Source organism: Dysidea avara, chromosome 1 (genome assembly GCF_963678975.1).
Source record: "Dysidea avara chromosome 1, odDysAvar1.4, whole genome shotgun sequence".
Taxonomy (NCBI): Eukaryota; Metazoa; Porifera; class Demospongiae; order Dictyoceratida; family Dysideidae; genus Dysidea; species Dysidea avara.
The window spans coordinates 38736312-38759485 of record NC_089272.1 but is presented as its reverse complement, the minus strand read 5'-3'; the positions used below and the strand labels follow the sequence as shown (position 1 = coordinate 38759485).

Genomic DNA, 23174 nt, shown 5'->3' with positions numbered 1-23174 from the left:
AAAATAACAAAGTGTCTATGTCCACCGGTATACTGGTGGATGTAAGAGCCACCTATCAGCTATTGACACTGATGTGGTATACCCCAAGCATTCGACTTTAGGGCACGCGTCTAGTAGTTTTCCCGAGCATTCGACTTTAGGGGATGCAAAAAGTAGTGTTAACATTAGGTTAGGGTCAGGTTCAGCCTTGGTTCCTTCTTCTTTAATAATATAGTACACTTTTGTGGTTTGCTACTATAGTTGCATTTATCATGTACAATACAAAGGAATCCGGTAGCTGGCAGTGGTGGCTCAGTGGTAGGCCCCATGATTCAAGTGTGGAGGGTCTGGGGTCGGGGATCTGCTTTAACCCAACCTTTTTTTCCCGTTTTACAGTACCTTTTTTGTCAAAGTTTTTATTTTTTTTTTGGTCCACCGGTGGCAGTAACAATGGCCTAAAAATAATTCGTAAAATTACGCATGCTACAAAGAAAAATACGCAAGTTTTTATCGGGCCAGTATTTGAAGAAGGAATACTGAAATCGATTAAACCTATATACCATCGTATTCACTTGCTCATGGAGAGTTCGAAAATCTTTGTTTCGTTTCTGTAGCTTCAACGGTATGCGTGTCATGTGTGTTTGTTTACGATGCGGTAAATGTAAACAAGTTTGTCATCGTTTCTTCTACCAAACCGCTTTCATATCCATATGTGCTAACGCTATACCTTGGCTGATGTGCTGATCCATGGTGAACATCTTGAGCCAAATTGCAACGTTGTAGACTAATGCAAACGGAAGTTATGACTGCGAATGTAAGTGCCTGTAGTTTATTTTCAGTATAGTCGCTGTACAAATCGATTATCTTGCTTTCCTACTGTCTAGTGGTATAATTTCAAAACTACACACCAAAGAAGGCTGAAACTTTGGTGATCCATTCCTTGGACACTGCTAATAATGCTGAGTCAATAAAAAAATTTGATTGTGCGAACAAGTCGGGTTTTTGCTGAGACGGTCACATTTTGATCCAACAATTCCACATTATGTGTACATATGAATACCTGTATCGTTTCCATCCTACAGTTACTATAATTTATTATACACACATATAAGATTAGTCATAATCTGCGGCAGCATAATTATCATACAGTATCATACTGTATAGTAGAGGCCGCAAATGTGTGGGCGTGGCCCATGGAAAAACATTACCCAAAACTAGACTCGCTTTTCCACGATGAGGATGAGGCAGTGTTGGTTAGGTAAAACTAACCCCAAGCAAGCCTTAAGATCGACCCGAAATACTTTCAACGAGTTGCTACAGAATTTTAAAAAACTGATTTAATGGAATTTTCTAGTGACTGACTGAGTAACTGACTGACTGATTCCTTCAGACAAGTGTAACTCGATAACGGCTAAGGCTACGGGCTTGATGTTTTCACTGTTCAACTTTGCTTTGGCCCAAGAGGTGCTTTTGGGATACCGCAGTATGTACAATGCATTCTTCATGGACTTACTGGTGTCCTTCTTTTGTGTCCCATTCATCTTTGCTGATAGTGAAAAGTGTCGATTTGGTGATAGCACGTGATGGCTTCCCTTCGTAACAGAAATTGTCCGTATTTTTCATAGTAGCTACTTTGTTTGTAGAGGTGCTTTTTGAACAGTTCTTGATTTGTACTGTTGTATAACAGGTTAGAGACGCCTCAGGGCTGTCTAAACCCCGAGATCATGTTGAACTCTTAGTTAATTAATGCTTATTATTCATGGTGTGTTTTGTTTTGCTGTATGTCCTTTTATTATTACTGCAATTAAAAAAATGAAAGCTGTGTAACCGGTTGAACGTAAGCCGACAATGAAGCATAATAGATACTTCACTTCTCAGGTGATAACTGGGGCGTGGCACCATGCTTTTCAAATAGTTCTTGATTTGTAATGCTGCATGTGTAATGAGTTGAACATAGCTAACAACAAAGTGTATTGGATACGTCACTTTTCAGACAATAATTATAACTATGTAGCTTTTTCCTTTGATCTTAATTTTTAAAAATGTATATTCTTCATGAACTACTATTGATCCCAACTTTAAACTTACAGTGGTGTATGATGGGTATTAAAATTAAAGCGACATGTAAACCAAAAATAAAATTAATTGAGTTATAGGTTTAACGTTAATATATATGTAATCTTGCAATCACTGCTATTTGTGTGGTCCAAATAATTATGTGTATATAACAATTACAATGAGCCTTATCCGCAATTACACCATAACACAAAACTGGCGAAAAGAGCAGGGGTACTTTGTACAGAGAGCCATTGGAAAGGATAAAGTTTGGAACAGTGCCCCTAGGATTAAGAACAGCGTTCCTACTAGAATTAGGAACAGCACCCCTAGGATTTAAAACAGCATTCCTAAGTAGTTTATAGGGTTAGGGTCGGATTCAGCCTTCACCTTTGTTACTAACATATAAGTTTTCTTCATTTTCACATTTATAAGGTAGTGGTTGAGTAGCTGGAAGCACCGTGGTACAGTGGTCACAACAATGGACTAAAGAGTGAGATGTCTCCCCAATACACCATGGATATATTTTCGTTCAGCTTTCAGTGACATACTTATTGTCTAAGTTTTTATTTCTTCTGCCAGCTTTATATACGTAGATGACCAGTACTAGGTAAAGTACCTGCATGAGGAGTATGATAAAATTTAAGTTTGTTAGCCATCTGGCTGAGCCAAGTGGTACACAAAAATCCAACATGGTGTACAAGAGTCCCAATACTTAAGTATTTCAAAAATATTCCTGTACTTACAAAGTAAATACAATACAATATAATTCTAATTTCAATTTTTATCATGATGTTTTTACCTCGAGTTTTTGCTAATACTTGTGTAGGAAACACCTAAGAGAGTAACTGACAGCAGATCACAGAAACTTCAGAAGAGACACAGGCATACTTTGCACTGTTGATTTGAATACTTGAATTTGCACTGTTGATTTGAATCATTGAATTCTCTCCTTGTGATTCCCAGTTCTAGTTGCCACGATAAGTGACTATTGAGTATAGTAATACTTTTGTAATTAACATTGTTGCTACATTTGCTACAACGATTAGCTAATTTGTCTTTGGCACCAGCTAGCTTACTATACCGAGCTAGCTTGCCTCTGCTGGCGAATGATTGATTGATTGATTATTTAAACTCGCAGTACCTGGCAAAACTAAGAACACCTGAGTGCTTGCCAATGGTTGCATTTTAATGTGATTTGCTTGTAGTTATGTGAATTAGCCTCTGGATTGGCTGAAATACATATTAGCTGCATGATTAGTTACTACAATGCACTTGTGTGACCTTGTGTATAGAGCAAGCGGTGGCCATAATGGAACTCATGAATGGATGGAGACAAGAATAACCTATTATTTTGTATGTAGTTTGGGATTTCTAAATATTTAATGAATTTCTAATTGGATTTCTCAGATAGTGTACAAGAGTGATCCAAAATGTTGGCTACCCCTCGGGCTAAGCAATCTATATCCTGAAATTTAGTGAAAACAATGTGATTTTTACAAACAAATGGGTGGTTAGGCTTGCACCAATAATGCTGGCATAATTTCAAGCATAATAGGCTAGCAAAATCATCAAGAATTGTGCCGACATAGGACAAGTTTCAAGATTTTCAATTAAATGCACAATGCGCATGCCAAGAATACGGCAAAGAAACAAACACATTACCTCTTTATACTGTATTTCATATCAAGAAATTGTGCAATGTTATCATTTTTCATGTTTCTTAGCTAATCATTCACACTTCATGGAAATAAGATTGAATCACTCTAATAGAGTAGTCACTTACTCTAATACAGCAGTCAGAAAAGGCTGATATACTCTAATAATTCAGCCAACTCTAGAGCATAATCTTGATTTTGAAAGCATAATTTTGAGCATAATAGACTGGATTTTTGAGCACTGCTTAAAAGTATAATAGGCTATTTACAAAGCATAAATTGCTCAAGGGTGTTGAATCAATGAAAAAGTGTCCAATAGCAAAAATACAAAGCCTAAAAATATGACTATCTTGCACAGTAAACCCACAGAGCAATCAGTGAAATAAGCACTCATGTGATCAAAATTCAAATCAGACCAATACCCATGGAATCACTTTCGTTTCTGAAAAGGAACCTTGCAATATGTTCCTTTTGCAAATATTTGTGTCAATTGTTCATTCAGGCATGGTCTGGCTAGTGCAGGTGGGTCTTGCACTGTGATATGAGTCATATGACAATTAGACTGCTGGAATAAATGAGATGCAGAACCTAATGCATACAAATTTAATGTCATTTGATTTTGAGTGGATGGCTGTATTTTCAGTACGTAGTTTGAATTTTGATCACGTGAATGTCAATTTCATGCATCGGATTGCTCTATGCATTTACTGGGCAAGATAGTCATATTGTTAGGTCTTTATAAGCTTTGTATCTTTGCTATTGGAGACTGTTTCACTGATCTATCACCTATTCTAGAATTTATTTGCAAAGATCACATCGTTTTCGCCAAATTTCAGCATAAAGATTGTTTAGCCAGATGGCTAACAAGTTTCAATTATAACCATACTCTGAATGCAAGTACTTTGTCTAGTACTGATCTATGCTGACCCATGGCTGCTCTACTTGTCCTGTGCTCCAGAGGAGGAAATATTATTCTTGTTTGTGGTAAAAGAGCAGCACAGATTGTGCTTCCCTCAGAAACTTACCAATAAAATCAAACCACTGAAAATGATACTTTGAATTGATAAAATACTATTTAAATGGTGTTGAGGGTGAATATCATGGCATACAAAGAACCCTACAAAACGCTGCAGAAAAATCATGTGATTTTAAGACATTTTATACAATTTTCTACTAGAAGAAAGTGACAAACTTTCCTGCCACACTCGTGTTATTCAAGTTACACCTAGAGACAATAGTTAGGTAGTTGATTGGAGATAACAATTTTTTGCATTGTGGACTCTAATAATGATCATAAAGCTAGCCAGGCTGCCAATAGTAGTTACGGGGTAGCTAGGGATGGCCGGACATGTTGTCAAATAAATTGAAGTAGCACCTGATAAACTATACGCTGGTGTACAGTGTTTGTATGTAGCTAGCTATGGAGCCTGTCCATTAACATTTCTAGCAATCTGGGTGTCACAAAGCAAAGATACTGCTAGTTGCTGAATTAGTTACACACTTGTTAGCTAAAGCCTGTTAACTAACCAAAAGCTCACCAGTACAAAATTGTCATTAGAGTATCACTATAGCTATGATTTGAAATATGTGAATTGCTTCTATATGGTGTGCACTGAATCTACCAATGTGGATTTAAGATTCTTAGTCTTGTAACCTACAAAACAGTGGTGAGCCTTCTAATGATTTTAGCAGTTGCAAGTAATCAGTTATTATAGATCCGATACTACTTGGCCATGTCACATGTCCTGGCCTCCTGGGATGGTAATGCATTATCGTTGTCATGCACCAGGTCATATGGGGTGTAGATATGAAGAGTGGACCTGGGGATCCAAGAACCCGGGGACCCAAGGACCTGCAGAAACCAAACTTTTCATGGAATTTTACATACTTTGCAATGTTTATATACATTCTATACTTTTAATACACACCTCTGTTAGTCACAGTGGCTAATCTCACATGGCAAATCGACTTTCTGTCCGTTGCAATTGTTCACACTGTGTTTAATTCAATTGAAAGTAGCAAAGGCCTCTGAAAATCGCCTACCAGAGTGCTGTGGGCTACTCCATACTCATGCTGCACTAATATCCTATTATGTCACCAGTTAACTCACCAGATAATAAAGTTCAGTGCACATGAAAATGGCTTCAGTGAAGTGATCGCTGCAAAGTGCACCAACAGCTCGATATACAGATTTGGTGCCATCATGATAGCATGCAAAGGCAACAACCTGTTAGAAACAAGCCCTTGATTAATACAACAGTTACTGAAGGCTGCTGAAGGCATGAATAATGAATGACCTACAAGGCACTTATAATTTCTAGGCATTGTGCAAGGATGACAGTACATGACGGTACAGAGATAGAGTGCTTGAGACTAGCCACTGTGTATCTAGTGCAAGAATAGAATGTATAAACACTGTGAAGTATGTAAAATTCCCAAAACAGTTCACAAAATGTAGGGTCTTTGGGTCTCCGGGTCCTTGGATCCCAGGTTCCTAGGTCCACTATTTATACCTACCCCATATGTGACAATACAAGGGATTCGACAAATTTTTGACAAATTATAGTTTCAAATCTCATAGTACTGTGTCTAAGAAGCTTGTCAATTCCCCACTCCTAGGATTAAAGTTTGGAAACATACATGTATATTATAGGACAGAAAAAGTTCTTTTCTCAACAAGCTGCCCATTGTCAAATACCCCAGAGTGGGACAAAACATAGATGAAGTACACTGTATCTGCCGTCAGCATAGTTATGGGGACTCCCAGAAGTAGGGGACTTGACATTGATAAGTGGCCACAGATCAACCACCAGCAAAATTCTCCAAATGATTAAGAGGCTTTGACTGCTCTCAGATGTATCTGCAGTACTAAGTAACTATATGATACCCTTCTGAAGCTGCATGTTGTGATTTAGTTAAACATAATAAAGTAGACTATAGCTTAGCTCACAGTGGCTATAGGTCATAAAATTGATAACTATAGTATTTGTATATCTAATCAATATAAACAGAATACTGACTAATTGTTGTAGTAGAAGTTATCTCCATCAATGGTTTTGCTACACATCTATGTACTGTATGTTGCTACCTGACAATTATGAGCTTGAATCACAAATTAGTGGCTATAACTACTGCAACTTTGTTTCAAACTGATTTGAGTTATCATTTTTAAGGTAGACTTTTACTACCTTTAATTAATGACTGCAACAAGGTGGTGACCTGAACCTCCAACACAACATGCAATCCAAAGAAGCCACAAAACTGGTACATACTGTGTATATGGCACTTTCTCTGCATTCAATCTATGTTTGACTATTACTTTGTAGTGATAGAGTTGATCATGAGATCATGAGAAGCTGTTGATATTAAAATAGATTTGTATCTGTATTTTTAACAAAACTGCCAAATACATGACAAGTTAAAATTTTTAAGCTTATGAAAGTTCATTTTTAATTTGTTTTTGTTTTCAGATTGAATTTTACATAAGATTGATTGCTTTCATTCATACCTGTAATTTAACTGCTACAAATCTGTGAAGAACTTTGTTGTTGACATGTGGAGACATCGTCTCTCAATGGAGCTGCATTGCAGATTACTAATACTACTGCTATTGATAGGAAGCCCATTACTATTGGGTGTAAAAGGTAAGCATACACAGTGCATGTAAGTATAATAAGGATTTTATCATACTGAATGTGTTACATACAGTGGAACCTCGATTATCCGAACTAATTGGGGGGAAAGGGTGTTCATATAATCAAACAGTACGTAAATTTGAATCCATACATTTATTTACACTTGTTGATAAAATACTCTAACTGAGCAGTCAAATTGGTGTTCAGATTATCAAGTGTTCGATTAATCGGTATTAGGATAATTGAGGTTCCACTGTATGTACATCTCAAACTGGTTGGTGTGTTTTCTAATAAATAAAATGCTACTGATCCTCAAATCAAATTAATTTACCTTGTGACTGTAGTAGTGTTACGGTAATACGCATGCATATAAATATATATATGTGTATTGCATATGGTATATATCTGAAATCATTGTATCTTTTTGGACTACGTAAGTTGTTGTCGAGTTGTTGTAAAATTGTGGGATGTACAGTGGTGTTTTGCTCTAGCTTGTCTATTCGCTGTTGTAGTTGTTTGTTTGATTTACAATATTTGTTGATTAAAGAATTAATAATCACTATACCCACGATACCACATTTTGGTGACAAGTGATGGCGGTAGTGGTAAAGATTGGAAAGATTCATCCTTTCAGGCCAGAACAGGATGACTGGAATCGAATGTATAGGTCATCTGTTTGTCGGTTTGTGGCGAATGGAATTACAGGCACGGATAAGAAGCGTGCTATTCTGTTATCTGTGATACAGTAGGAGACAGTACTTACAAACTACTTTCCAGTCTACGTACTAACTCCCATAAAATCTGGTGAGAAATCTTTCGATGATTTAGCATTCTTAAGAATCATTAATTTTCAGTGATGTGCCTTCAGAAATCATGGAGAGGCTCAAGTGTAATGTGTATTTTTGCAAACCAGGTGAACCTATTGCTACTTATGTGTCTGAGCTTCATTCAATTGCCAAGAACTGCAGCTTCTGTGACACACTGGCGACAATGCTATGAGACTGTGGGGTAAAGGATACAGTCATACAATGCCGATTACTAGCCAAAAAAGATTTAGACTTCAAGAAGGCAATGGAAATCACTCAGGTCATGGAGACAGCAGCTACCAATGTTTGAAACTAATTGATGAGAATCAGAACAGTCATGCTGACAATGAGCGGGAGCCTATTCATCAAATTGGGACCAAATTCAAAAGTTGTTATTGTTGTGGGAATCCTGGACACTATTAATAATAATACCACTTGCAAATTCAAGGACACTGTCTGCTGTAATTGTGGAAAGGTCAGTCACTTACAGAAAGTTTGTCACAGTAAACCTCAACAAAAGAGTACTATATACAAAGGACAAGAAAGGAATTCACTCAGTTGAACAAAAGCAGTAGATAAAAATACAATAGATGAATAAGCTTTGTTCAAAATCAACAGATCCTCTCACCTTGGAATGTTGTTGTTTACATTAACAATACCTGCCAGTATGTAAATTGATACGGATGCCTCTGTGTCAATTATGTCTGAGACCGAGTATTGACCCACTCAAAGTTCTAGTCTTTCTCAAATAAAACTATGTTCGTAATTATTCTGGTGAATCAATTGCTGTTGCTGGGTCTTTACCAGTTGATGCTGTTTACAAATCACAGTCAAACACCTTACTGCTGGTTATTGTAAAAGCGTCAGGTCCTCCTCTCATGGGTCGTAACTAGCTTCAAGTGTTATTATTGGATGGCAAAAGAAATTATCTGTAGAGTGCCAGTAATTCTACACATTCCTTCCATAGCAATCAAAAGACAACCATCAAAAATTGTGCTTTATTTCGTGTATTTAGTTGCATGGCTACTTTTCCCGTGAAGACACCAGCGCTTCTTCGGGTAAAACACCATCTCACTACAAGCGCTTACAACTTCCAGACGCAACACTTTTTCACGTACACACTGTGCATCATGCAACAACACATCACTTGTCTCTCACACAGTAACCAAATATGGCAGCTGCAACAGGTTAGCAACAAGTTACAAAGCATTGAACGAACATGGTGAATAATAACAAGGTGGTTTTTACATGTGGTACAAATTTGTTTCAAGTGCCATGATAGAATGAAGTCCGCACTATTCTCTGCAAATCACGGGGAAGACTTCATTCTATCTGATCTCTCTACAGGGTGACTTGTTTCTGACTAATCTTTCAACAGAGTGATTTGTTTCAAGCTGATCTTTCTACAGGGTGATTGTTTCTAGCTGATATTTCTACAGGGTGACTTGTTTCTAACTGATCCTTCTATAGAGCAATTTCAAATTGATCTTTCTACAGAGTGATTGAAATGTAGCTAATCTTGCTACAGGGTGACTTGTTTATAGCTGATCTTTCTATAGGTGATTTTTTCTAGCTGATTTCTCTACAGGGTGACTTCTTACTGGCTGAACTCTCTGCAAGGTGACTTTTCTACCAGATCTCTGTACAGGGTGATCCGTTTCAAGCTGATCTCTCTACAGGGTAATTTGAAATGTTACTTATCTACACTGCTGCTTAATTATCTCTTTACAAGGCTATATTTGTTACTAGCTGTTCTCTCTACAGGGTGACTTCAAATGCAGTTGAACCCTTTGCAGGATAACTTGCTTCTAGCTGATCTCTCTACTGAAAGAGTTTGTTTGAAGCTGAACTTTCTACAGGGTTGTTTATTCCTAGCTGAATCACTCTACGACATGTAGCTGAATCCTCTCTAGGTGGTTTGTTTTTAGCTGATCTCTCTATGGGTGACTTATTTCCAGTGAACTGTCTACAGGGTAACTTATTTCTAGCTGATCTCTCTACAGAATGGTTTGCTTCTAACTGATCTCTACAGGGTGAATTGTTTCTAGCTGATTTCTCTCTCAGGGTGACTTGCTTCTACCAGATCTCTGTACAGGGTGATTTGTGTTGAGCTAATCTCCCTACAGGGTGATTTGTTTCTAGCTGATCTCTACAGGGTGAATTGTTTCTAGCCAATTTCTCTACAGTTTCCAGCTGAACTCTCTACAGAATGACTTGTTTCTGGCTGGTCGCTCTACAAGGTGATTTGTTTCTTGCTGATCTCTACAGGGTGAATTGTTTCTAGCTGATTTCTCTACAGGGTGACTTGTTTCTACCAGATCTCTCTACAGGGTGATTTGTTTCGAGCTGATCTCTCTACAGGATGATTTGAAATGTAGCTTGTCTCTTTACAAGGTCCAGTGATCTCTCAACAGGGTGATTTTAAATGTAGCTTATCTCTTTACAAGGTTACTTGATCTCTCTACAGGGTGACTTCAAATGGATTTGAACTCTTTGCAGGATAATTTGCTTCTGGCTGATCTTTCTATTGAAAGAGTTTATTTGTAGCTGAACTCTCCACAGGGTTGCTTATTTCTAGCTGAAACACTATGAAACGTAGCTGAATTCCGCATAGGGTCACTTGTTTCTAATTGATCTCTCTATGGGTGGCTTGTTTCCAGCTGAACACTCTACAGGGTGACTGGTTTCTAGCTGATCTCTCTACAGGGTGATAGCTGATCTCTACAAGGTTAAGTATTTCTAGCTGATCTCTACTGAGCTCTTTATGGGGTGACTTGAAACATAGCTGAACTCTCTGCAGAGTGATTTGTTTGCTGCTGAACTGTCTTCAGGGTGGCTTGTTTGTCAGTGAGTTCAAGTGAACTCTACAGGGTGACTTGTTTGTAACTAAACTCTCTACAGGGCTATTAGTTTTTGATACTAGTTGAAAGGTGACTTGATAGTAGTTGAACTCCCTATGTTGTTACTGTAGCTGAACTCTCTACATGGTTATTATTATTATTATTATAAAATTGTTTAAAGGGATACACAAAAGGCATGTGCCTGTAAAAGGTGATACCCTTACAAACAATCCTTACAGTTACAAAAATACAATTACAAAAACAGAACAACATACACAATACGAGTACAGAATTAAACAATTACATTAAAATAAACTGTTTCAATCTAGATCTGAAATGTTTAGCCTGGCTTCGGGCCAAAATGTCCTCAGGAATAATGTTCCACAACTCGGAATGCCAAGGATACAAAAAAACATTAACGGAAAGCGTTGATAGTAGAAGAAAACACTTTTAAAGTTAGGGAGTGCGACCTTGTACACAGTGTATTGAACTCAAAGTAATCACTAAAGTTTATTCCAGTACGCCCTTCCAAATACCCTTGTATCATACAAAATTGACGGTGACAAGAATTGCCGTCTAGACTGCAGGGATGGCCACTGCAATTCACTAATGCAGTCATCCAATGATTTGGACCACTGATGTGATTGTGGGTTCCAGGTGCTACAGATCCAGCGTGCTGCTCTGCGCTGCACTGATTCAATCAATTTAATGTTAGAAGAAGTAAAGGGAGACCAAACAGGACAGGCATATTCAAGATGGGGTCTCACAAGGCACTTGTACGCAATGTTCTTAGCTGAAAATGAAGCACTAAACATAATACGACAAAGATGATTAAGACAAACCATAGCCTTATGCAAGCAATATTTGCAATGGTTGGACCAGTTCAATTTTGAAGTTACAAAAACACCAAGATAATTCACTTTCTGAACCCAGCTTATCAAATGAGATCCAATATAGTAATTAAAATGTAAAGGACAGTGCCTGTTGGTAATGTTCAAGGCTCCAAACTTGAGTGGATTTAGACGTAACAACCAAGTCAAGGTCCACTCATATATCCTCCTAAGATCCCATTGTAACAACTCGCAATCACTCACACTGGCAATGTTCCGATACAAAGTAAGATCATCAGCGAACATCTTTAGATAGGAGTGTGAGATCACAGATTTTATATCATTAACATATAAAATAAACAATATTGGGCCCAAGATAGAGCCTTGGGGCACTCCTGAAATAACAGGCAACCAACTAGAGTGAAATCCATTGACAACAGCTCGCTGAGCTTGAGTACTTAAAAAAGCCTTGATCCAGTTCAACAAATCACCAGTTATTCCAAGACTCTCCAACTTTGGTGATTTGATTGTAGCTGAACGTTCTAATAGAGTAACTTATTATGCAGCTGAATGTTCTATTAGGGTGACTGCACTATTAGAGTATCTCGATCGCGCACTTGTTACACCTAGTTTACTTTCATAGTGTAGCTTAGTGGATTTTAATCTAAACCACTCTCTAAAATGATTTATCTACCTCTCTACCTGATTTCAGCTGATTCCGTTGCCTAGTTTGCCTGATAGGTGTGGCAAGTATTCAGTGGCGTATCTAGACTTCTTACTTCACCCGGGCACTGGGTGGGCAAGCCACTCAGCCACATACACATGCCCATCTTCATATGGACATCAATATAACATCTAAAATGTGTTGTGCATCACTATGTATGTGCTATACCTACACTAACTGCATGCAAAATAGCTAATATCACTTGACACAAACTTTGACTACTATCGTCTTCTTCACACATACAATACAGCAATGCATAATACTCGAGACTTTGATTTAAAGCACCAGGCGTTTATACAATCACGTGACAACTGTGGACTAAAGAAGTGAACCTACAAATAGAATAAATAACAAGTACTCCATACTTTTGGACTTGTCAGTAGCTAGCTATCATCTACCAAGGCATCACACAGCCATACGGGGTGCATGTCTCAAAACTTGCTCGCGTCTGTTCACATCTGAATTTTGGAATTTACTTAATCTTGAATGGGTGCTATTCATCACACTATGAAACATTCATTCAGTCCTTGTCACGATGCTGCAGTTGGTAGTCACATGATCTTCTTTCTATGAAGTGCCTTGCATTGGAAATACCACAATCGAAACCAATTCAAGATCACCATTTCTCCTCCGAAAAGAAAAGCTTAATTTCACGTGGATCAGCATTACGTAAGCATTCTTTACAATCATTAATGTTTTGTGGTTATTCAACACTGATGGTGAAAAGCATTTACCAGGGCACAAGTCAAATTAACCAGGGCCCAGGCCCGGGTAGGCCCGGGTGTAGATACGCCACTGCAACTATTACTTTTTTATTAAAACTCTATCATGCACATTTTACATATGGTTGATGTTTTTATTATCACTCCATGGCTGTTAGTGCGATTTCTTTCTAACCACAAAAGGTTTGCACTACGATCGTTACTCCATGTACAGACCGATTTTCAAATCATTCCTTCAAACGGTTTCTTTTTATTTAGTTTTATCCCCGGGCTAGATGGACTGTCCTTGCCTACCACCCCCAGCGCTGGCTGTCAAGTGCTGGACCACTGGAGGGTACCAACTACTGAAATAAATCAATCGAGGGTGCCAGACTCAAGGCGACCCTCAGAATAGGCCAGATCGACCATAGATGGTATCGGATGACTAGTCCATGACCGATGACCCCATAAGCACATCACAGCAGACCTTAACAAAGAAAAACACAACCGCCATCGAACCCAGAATAAACAACGGCTGTAATTCACATTCCACTTCTCAGCCAACATAGATGCAAGTTTCCGAAAGACGGTAGTTGTAGTAGGTCCCATGCCTCCAGTGGCTGCAAAAACTAATGGGGAAAAACAAGCTCTCTCCACCTCCCAAATCCGTTCATCATATGCTCGACGTTTCTCCTGTTCATGACCTTCAAACCCTGTGGCCGTGACAAAAAATCACTATTGAATTTTTCAAGAATCGCGTATAACTCCCTTGTTCTTTATCCAAAGTGTACAAAACTTGGACTATAAACATGCTAAATTATGTTCTTACAGCCCTCCAAATTTGAAGAAAATCGAATTTTTGAATTCCGGTGGTAATAGGGCCACCCAATTTTTGATTCAGAAGGTTGCCATTGATGTTCAATGTGGCAATGCTGCTTCTGTAATGGCAGCAATATCATCATCCCAGGATTGGGAAGAGTTTGCCTCTCTGCCCACTGTTTAAGTGTTTATTATTGATTTCTATTATTAATTTTATTTTAAATGCAAAAATAAAAATAAAAATCGACCTAAGCATGTGCGAGTTATAGCAACTTTTCTAAGTGGTGCGAAAAGAAGAAGATAAAGAAAAATACGAAAAAACTAAGACGAACTTTGAAGGTGAATATCTCAGTGATGGCCTGGCGGATTCATCTCAAATTTGAAATGAGAGGTGCCCCACCCTGAGGGAGGTTCCACAGCAAACATGGTTAATTTCCGTCCAGCCATTATCAAGCTACGGATGCGTGAAAACGGAATTTACTTGGTTCCTGTAAAATACACACTTGTCATCGCGTGCCCGCACTGGCTGTACTTGGCTGCACGACACACTATCGTGTGTCTTGATGAAACTAAATGTACCATAAGAAATTTTTGTGGGATAAAGCTTCAACTGGATATTGCATGTGTCTTATCCACAAGTTTTAATGATACTTTATACCTCATGTACAATTTGTGTGGAACAGCAGTGTTATGTAAAGCTATCACATTATGATCACTAGATCCTAGGTGCCATGTGCAAATGAATTACATGACTAGTAAGCACAGATCATCACAGCATTTAACAATATTACTGCAATATTATTACAAGCCTTAATACAATAATGGAACTACAACAGTGTACCTGGTTTTTCAAGATACAACTATTGAATTTTTGATAGGCAAGCAGTGGTACACAAGCTGCAATTTTAAACTGTTCCCGCTCAGTGCCAGGGGGCATGGCAAAACGTCTGGCTACGCCACTGGATTAATGTCTAAACTATGAATTTTTTTTTTACAAAATTACTACAATTTGGCAATCCACAAAACATTTATACCACAAAAAGTTTCTTACCTTATGGTACTGTGGTGCATTATTGTGTACAAACCAGATACTGAATAATACCTTCTTTTCTATTAATATGGTACAAATTTGTTTCACAAATGTATATACTTTCATACAGCTCCCAGATGTGCTACATACAAACCTTGCCACTTTCGTTGACTCGGATTTTGTGCCCTTTTCTTCCTTTTAAGACAGCAATGCGAAATCAGGAGCTGCTAAATTCTGCTTCAACTTTAACACGGAAATTCTTCCAACATATACACTTCAAGGTTAAAAAATAAACTGCATAATTATCTTCCTAAATCATCTCTTGAAATGTTTTTGCCCAAAAGAACACCTGAAGTTTACTGGTTGAACGTCATTTCTCTTGTCTGGATAGCATGTCTTGAACACCAATTTATACCTCTCGTAAATTGCACGTGCAACTAAAAATGCCTGTTTTTTTTGACAATTGTGTTTTGACTGATAGTGCACTTGCGGACCAGATGTTTTCAAAGAAGGGCTTGGTACCTTAAAAGGGTTTGAAGCAAAAAATCTTAGTGCATCGCTCCACCTAAGTATTGTAAGCCCCATTCTGTTCTGTATTTTCTACCAGAAAAGCTAAAGAAAGAGTTAGACCACTTAGTTAGTGGAGCTGGTACAAACCTCTGATTGGACTTTTCCCACTGTTCTCAAACCAGATAAAGTTTCAGTAAGAGCATGCAGTGATTTCAAACAAACTGTTAACTCTGCTTCAACATTTCATAAATACCCTATTCCTAAGGTTGATGACCTCTTTTCAACTCCATCAGGAGGCACAAAGTTTTCAGCAAAATTGATCTGAGTCAGGCTTACCAACAGTTCCTATTTGCAACTGAGTCCACACCATATGTTACAATCAATACACATAAGGGCAGATCTAGGATTTCAGAAGGGGGTGCTAACATAATGATTGGTTGGTTAAGAAAAGCAACAACTGGTTGATACAGTAGTATAGCTATAGTGTGCAAACCACACTCAGCATGCGGAGCATGCTCTATCTAGGGGAGTCTGGGGCATGCCCCAACAGACAATTTTTGTAAATTTAGCCTATTCATGCAGTATTAAATTTGGTGATATTTTGACTGAAAAATAATGCCACTTCGTTTAAGCGACTCACAATGCTTGTAAAGCATTGTGCAGGGGCGGATCTAGGATTATAAAAGGGGGGGGCTAACTCAAGGTACTAATCTCTTGGGTGGAGGTGTGCTTTCTCCCAGCATACGAAACATGCTAGAACTAGGGGGGTTTGGGGGCATGCCCCCCAGGAAATTTTTGAAAAATAGATGCTAAAATACTGCAATTTGGAGACATTTCCACATTTCTGCATACTTCTGCCTGTAGATATTTATATACTGCCTTTAGATATATAAGGCTCTCTACAACAGTTGCTAATGGAAAGTAGGTCCAGACAACCAAGCACATGATGCACCCTCTCACAATTGCATGCATGATAGAATAATAATGTTGAAACTGGAAAATTTTGAAATTTGAATGATACGAGATTGAATCTGAGAGCATTTTCAATGGAAATTGTATATCTGAATCAAGTATACCAATACCGTTAATAACTAAACAAGTAGATGAACAAGCCTTTAAACAGACCAATGCACTTCATTGTATGTATAGGCGCAAGCAGATTTGGAAAAATTCCATAACAGAACCAACTTTTATGCTTACACTGAATGTTCTATTAGAGTAGTTAGGTGACTGTTCTATTAGAGTATCTCAATCTTATACACCTACAATGCTGATCCGGGTCCTTGTTGCATAAGCTTTAGCATAATAATGCCTTGGAAAGATGTTTATAAGGTGGGTTTATGAGTATTTTTAGTGATCATATAATTATGCTAAGACAAAATTTCTCAGCATATTGATCAAGTAAAGCCAAAAACTGAATGGGGGGGGGACTTCAGCCCCCAAAGCCCACCCCCTAGATCCACCCCTGTTGTGGGTCACCTAAGTGTAATAATGATGAAATTACACCATTATTCCAGAACAGTCATAATACTAGCTGTCATATAAGGGCACAGCCACTTAATAAAAATCTATTCTTTACATAAAGAACAGAAAGGGGAAGGATACAGCTATACATGATCAATACTTGCCATTAATTTTGTGTTTGAAATACATATATACCTTAATTTAGCGGTGCATTAAATTTAGCAATTTTAGTGTTTTGGTTTTTTGCTACTTGATTACATTAATTCACTAATTAAATTTTGTATATCTAAATTCATCAATATACAAGATCGCTAAATTTAGTGTTTTGCTTGGTTTAAGGTATAGCTAGTGTGTTTTACAGTCTCATGGCTCAAACTATAAACGATAGCAATGAAGAGAAGGGTTGAAAGGGCAAGTATAGACTCACCAGTGTGTAGAGTACACATATGTAGAATTTTCCAGCTAAGGGGGTCTGGGGTGATGCTCCCTCTGGAAAATTTTGGAATAATATAGCTATCATAAGATTGAATCTGGAAGCTATTTTTAACCAAATACTCTATTTTTCTGAAAGATTGTGGGTACAAAATGGATGAATTCAGTTGGAAGCAATTGTAGAAAAAACTGAACTACACTTTTAAATGTTATTCGATTATAAAGCAATACATAATAATGGATTGTCAAAGACAATACACAGGATTGGATCTTAAGGTCATTGTAGAGATTTAAAGTACGCACAAAAATAACTTCAATTTTGTGTTATAGCCACAGACTGTTCTGTTGCTATTACTTTCTACAACCATGGCCCCACCACCATATTTTACAACCAGAGTCCAAAGTCACTTACAAATACAACTAGGTTTTTGGCCACAACTAACCCCTGGGCACAATGACAGTGTAAATGCTGCAGTATCATTTAAGCTTATAAAGTTGAGCTTTAAGGGGTTTGGGAGTGCAAACTCTGTATGACATTAAAGTTAGTAGTTTCAATTTATGCTAAAATACAATACGGGGATTCAGCATAGAACTTTGGTACTAATAAAGCAAAAACAAACAGTTCTCAGATGCTACAACCTTGTTAACTTAATGTATGCTAAGAAATTAGCTGTATTACTTAAGCATATCAACCCAAGCATCACGTTTGTACCAACAACTGAAAATACCCAATATGATAAACTATTTGACAGAGTTGTTCTCAGGAAGTGAAATATATGGCAGGATGTTTGGAGCAATAGTAAGAAAGCAGTGTACAGGTCAAGAAGACAGACTGGCAACTTCTTGGAAAAAACATTATAATTTCATGGTGGATGTTCTATTAGAGCAGTTGACTGTTCTATTAGAGTATTTTGATTTTTAACAGATTTTAGGTTAAGTCTTACATGAAAAGTATAATTTGAACCCCTCTTAGTAATTCTAAGAAAAGATTAGCCATTCTCCTTTCTCTTTTCATCTTTTCATTGTACATGCATACGTATAAGATGCAATTGTATCTGTACTGCAACTCAGTGGCGTAGCCAAGGGGGGGCAAGGGGAGGCATTTGCCCCCCGTCACTAAGTGATGTTTTTAAAACTTCTGTCACAAGTTTTCCAGTAACTGACACGCATCCCAAATTATTGTTTGTGCACTACTACGCGAGTGCACACAACATTCAACTCGTTTGTGAATGGTGATAATAATACGATGATTTCTTGCACGTTACAAGCAATTAATAAAACGATGTGCTAAAAATAAGGTATGCCTGAATCCCCAGGGGTTCCCCCGTATAGACAATAGGCCTTCACCGAACGAAAATATTAGACACAATTCTATATTTAGCCTACACTACTCATGTGATATTGTATTTTTCAAATCTAAAGACAGATGACCCGCTCAAAGTGACTTCGCAAGAGTCGCAACTCAGAAGTGACAAGTGATATGCAATGATGCTACAAACCTACGAGGTGATAAAGTGTTAAATGGACCAACTTCATTTTCCCGACTTAATCACACTGGATCTTCGTACAGTGTAGTGGCCCGGCATGCCAGTTAAATTTTTTTTTCGCTTTGTCAGTCAGTCAGATGACCTGTCACAAGCTTACAAATTCTGCTAACAGGAAAGGAGTTGGGATTTCGTGCCAATATAGGCCCAATACATGGTGTTTCAATTTTGCCGGCGGAAGTGAGTGAGCTCGTCATACTATGCAAGTGTGCTAGGACTGCAGCATAGACTGTGGCTGACGTAAGTAACTGTGACACATTGCATTTGTACTAAAATATTAACAATATAGTTCTACTGGATTGTGGGCGAATTTGTTGGAGTACAGTTGTGGCACGTGCGACGATGCTCGACAAAAATTTTTCCATTGATAAGTGATAACTGGTAGCAATCAGTAATGAAGTAGTTATGTAGCTAGTTACATAAGCTGTAATAATACAACTCCGTATGTTGGCTAGCTAGCCCATCATTGGGTCATTAGCCTTTTGTGCAATTATGAACAATGTCGAGTGTTTTGTGGGGGATGCCTGTCCCCCCACCACCATCTGGCTAGCTACGCCCCTGCTGCAACTTCTAGAAACTTCCTAACTTGCAGATAATAAAAGTTTGTAGGGAAGCACCCCAAGCACCCCCCTAAATCCTGTTTCGCTACACAAGACTACCTATGGCATTTCATCTGCCCCAGGAATTTTTCAAAAAATTATGGAAAATATACTAAAGGGTACTCCCAAAGTCATTCTTTATTTGATGACATATTAATTTCTGACATTATATTGATGACTCATTACTAGGCTGTCTCTGCTGTTGACCTGAATGAGGCCAAATTTGGCCTCACTTCCGTATGGAGATAACTGGACCATATGTGGTACCAATTCCTTAGGCAATTTACTATAACTGGTACATGCACAAATATACTGTAGATAGATAGAGAGACATATGTACAACTGGAACCGCATACAAAAATAAATATGTAAGACATGATTACAATCATCACACACCAAAAATCAGTGACCAAACTTGGCGAAATATATTCTTGGGAAATTAATTCCAACACGGTATGTCTCAAGTTTTTTGGTGGTGGCTAACTGAATCACCAAGTGAAATAAATCTTTGTGATCATCTCATACATCTAACACTGTGGCTTGGTAGTTTGTCCAGTGTAGATAATGTTAATTTCATATGTTACTCAGGAAATCAATGTAGTGATGAAGAAGGATACATGAATATGATAGCTTTTTATAGACCAGAAGTAATTATTGTTGCTGACATGATGTATGTACTGTGTACCTCACTTAAAATGAAGTTACAGACACTGAACATACAAGTCCCAGCACAATAATTCATTAAGCCATTTTTAAAGCTAGATAGTAGAGACAGCTAACATTTTGAATTACTCCAATGCATGACTGTTAATCCAAAATGCGTGAAACAGTACATCTTACAAACTACACAACTGTGAACCAGTCCATCTGATATTACTGAAATGTAATAAGAATGCACATTTAGATTTTCTGGGAATCTAGTCTACTTGTAGATCTAATCACATTCATTTATGACACTTGATCATGATCTTGTAGTATTATTATCCCAGATCTTCAAACAAGTGTTTGTACAGCACTCACCATGGAGCAATTAGATATAAGTCATATCAAGGAGTACCAATAAGAGTACACATGTGACACTTGTAATAACTGGCTCAGCTGACAGCAGTTAAAGTACACAAACTAACATGATTAGGCTCCAGCTGATTATGCTTGCATAATTTAAAGCATAATAGGTGACCAAATGCATCAAGCATAATGCCAGCATAATAGGGACAATATTTGAAAAATTAATTAAAATGCGAAGTACGCGTCCGAAAGAAAACAAATAATCACTGCCAATAGTATTATTAGTGCATTTTATATTTACAAACACATACGTAATATAACTTATTAAACTTTTCTTGGTTGGTTATTCACACTTTGCAGAAAATAGATCAAGAAACTCTAATAGAGCAGTTACTTACTCTAATACAGCAGTCAGGAAAGGCTGGTATACTCTAATAAAACAGTCAGTTCTAAAGCATAATCTTGATTTTGAAAGCATAATTGTTGAGCATAATAGGCTTAATTTTTGAACAATGCTCAAAAGCATAATTAAGTAAAATTTTGTTGTGTGGTGACTGTTCTATTAGAGTATGACTGACTGCTCTATTTGAGTATCTTGATATTGTATTTGTTGGAGGGCCCCGAGGGCACATGCCCCCTGTGGCCTCCTTGGATCTTCCACTGAAAAATGAAGTACAGATGCAGGCAAATAAAAAGTAGTGAAACAAGAGATGAACAATGGTATTACAGCATAGCTCTGTGAGAAAATCCCTATGTAACTTGTTCAATGCCAAAGTAGAGATTTCCAGTGAAATACTATCATTCACTACCTGTTGTTTCACAACTTATCACTTGGAACCATATTATATACTAGTTTGTTTACTATTTTTGTTATAGCACACAGCTATACACACGTAACTGTTTTATTAGGGTGACTGCTGTATTGGAGTATTTGAATAAACCTTTCACCTACCAGAGGTGTTGCTATTTCACTATGCTAACATTATAAAATACCAATAATATTGGGGTGTGGTCATCGTGATTGAGTAAATACATTGGTAAAAGGTGTGGTCTCCATGCTCGATTGCTATCAATCAACCAAGATCGTTAATGGGTGTGATCTCAAACTTATCATAAAGTTACAAGTATCTACCAAGTGTCCAGTACCACTTGCAGCAGCATAAGTACCTTAAATAATTTTGTGACATCTAAATAATAAGCTGCTCAAGGAAATATTGATGTGGAAAATTAATGCCTCAATATGGTTTTATTGCATGGAGAAAATGGTGGTTAAAGATAAAAGGAAAGACAAGGCACAGAGGGCACACACTCGTGAAAACCAAAAGGCACATGCCACTGGTGAATTTATTATTGACTACTAGCTATGGGATGTGACCATTTCTTTAGATATATTTATTTTATAATTAATACATCTGCAAAAGCCTGCAAGGGTAAAACCAACTGTGAAACAGATTTGTGATTTTCACTCATTGTTAGCTAGCCAAGCTACACATACAAACTATTGTATAGCTAATTAGATACTACACCTCAGACTATTTCAGTGTCTGGAACAGCCACTGTGTTAAAAGCATTGACCATGGTTATAACCTAGCATAGGTAAAGCAGCTGCTTGTCTACTTTGTAGCTGATAACCAGCCAGCCAATTTTCTAGAACCGCATAGCTACAGTACATACTAGTTTTCTTTCACTGTCATTGCAACATTTCAGCCCAGGTCATGCATGATTAAAGTGTTTTATTAGCTAGCTCCTTTTTTGATTGTAGCTCTGGATTCATTATGTACATTAAACCAGTAAAAGTACACTGTATACTCTAGCATTGTGAAAAATATAGTACTTAGATGTGGTCTCAAGCTACCAGTAACTATACAGTAGCACTCAGCTCCATCTAATGCTATATTTTCTCTTGGCCACATCTTTCTGTTATACTCCATATTACACTCACTGACTGTTGTACTTTTCTAATAATAACGGCAACAAATGCTAAGTTGAATTACCACATTTAGATACCAACTTATAATTTACAAAAATGAGTGCAATTAGTCAAGAGGTAAGTAGTAAGCCAAAATCATCTACAAACCTCAAAAATTGACAGATGGATTCCCATCTTCAACTTTCAGCAATACACTATATTTCACTTCATCTTTTGCTATAAACTTGATAATTGTTTTTGTAAAACAAATTATTGAACACCTGACCTACATACACAAAAATTAATTATGTAACTTCTGCCACAGTTTTGATCAACAACTTTCCTTTCCAAAATTTAATAAATTTCTAGCCATATTTCATCTTTCTGAAATGACCCCAGGTCTGACCTGTGAAATTTCAGGCCCCTTGCAACGAGTAACACAATAAGACTGTATTGAGTGCAAGCATACTGTGTATATAAATATGCAGCATTAAAGTATAAATAATAGCCATTTCGACAACTGTATGCAGTATAGTGTACTGGATACAGGCCCGTAGCCAGGGGGGGTTCGGGGGGTTCTGAAGAACCGCCCTCTTGGAAAAAAGGTCCACAATTTTAGCAAAAAGGTCCA

At 37.6% G+C, this 23174-nt stretch overlaps 1 protein-coding gene across 1 annotated transcript in view; it reads left to right on the top strand.

Annotated features, from left to right (window-relative positions):
* The window catches only part of LOC136263934 (protein sidekick-1-like), a 90744-nt gene that overhangs the window by 11381 nt on the left and 56189 nt on the right, over positions 1-23174 (top strand). The window contains exon 2 of the mRNA XM_066058605.1: positions 7163-7336. Within this exon, the coding sequence (XP_065914677.1) occupies positions 7246-7336 (91 nt within the window). The 5' untranslated portion in view covers positions 7163-7245. The remainder of the gene's footprint in view (positions 1-7162; positions 7337-23174) is intronic.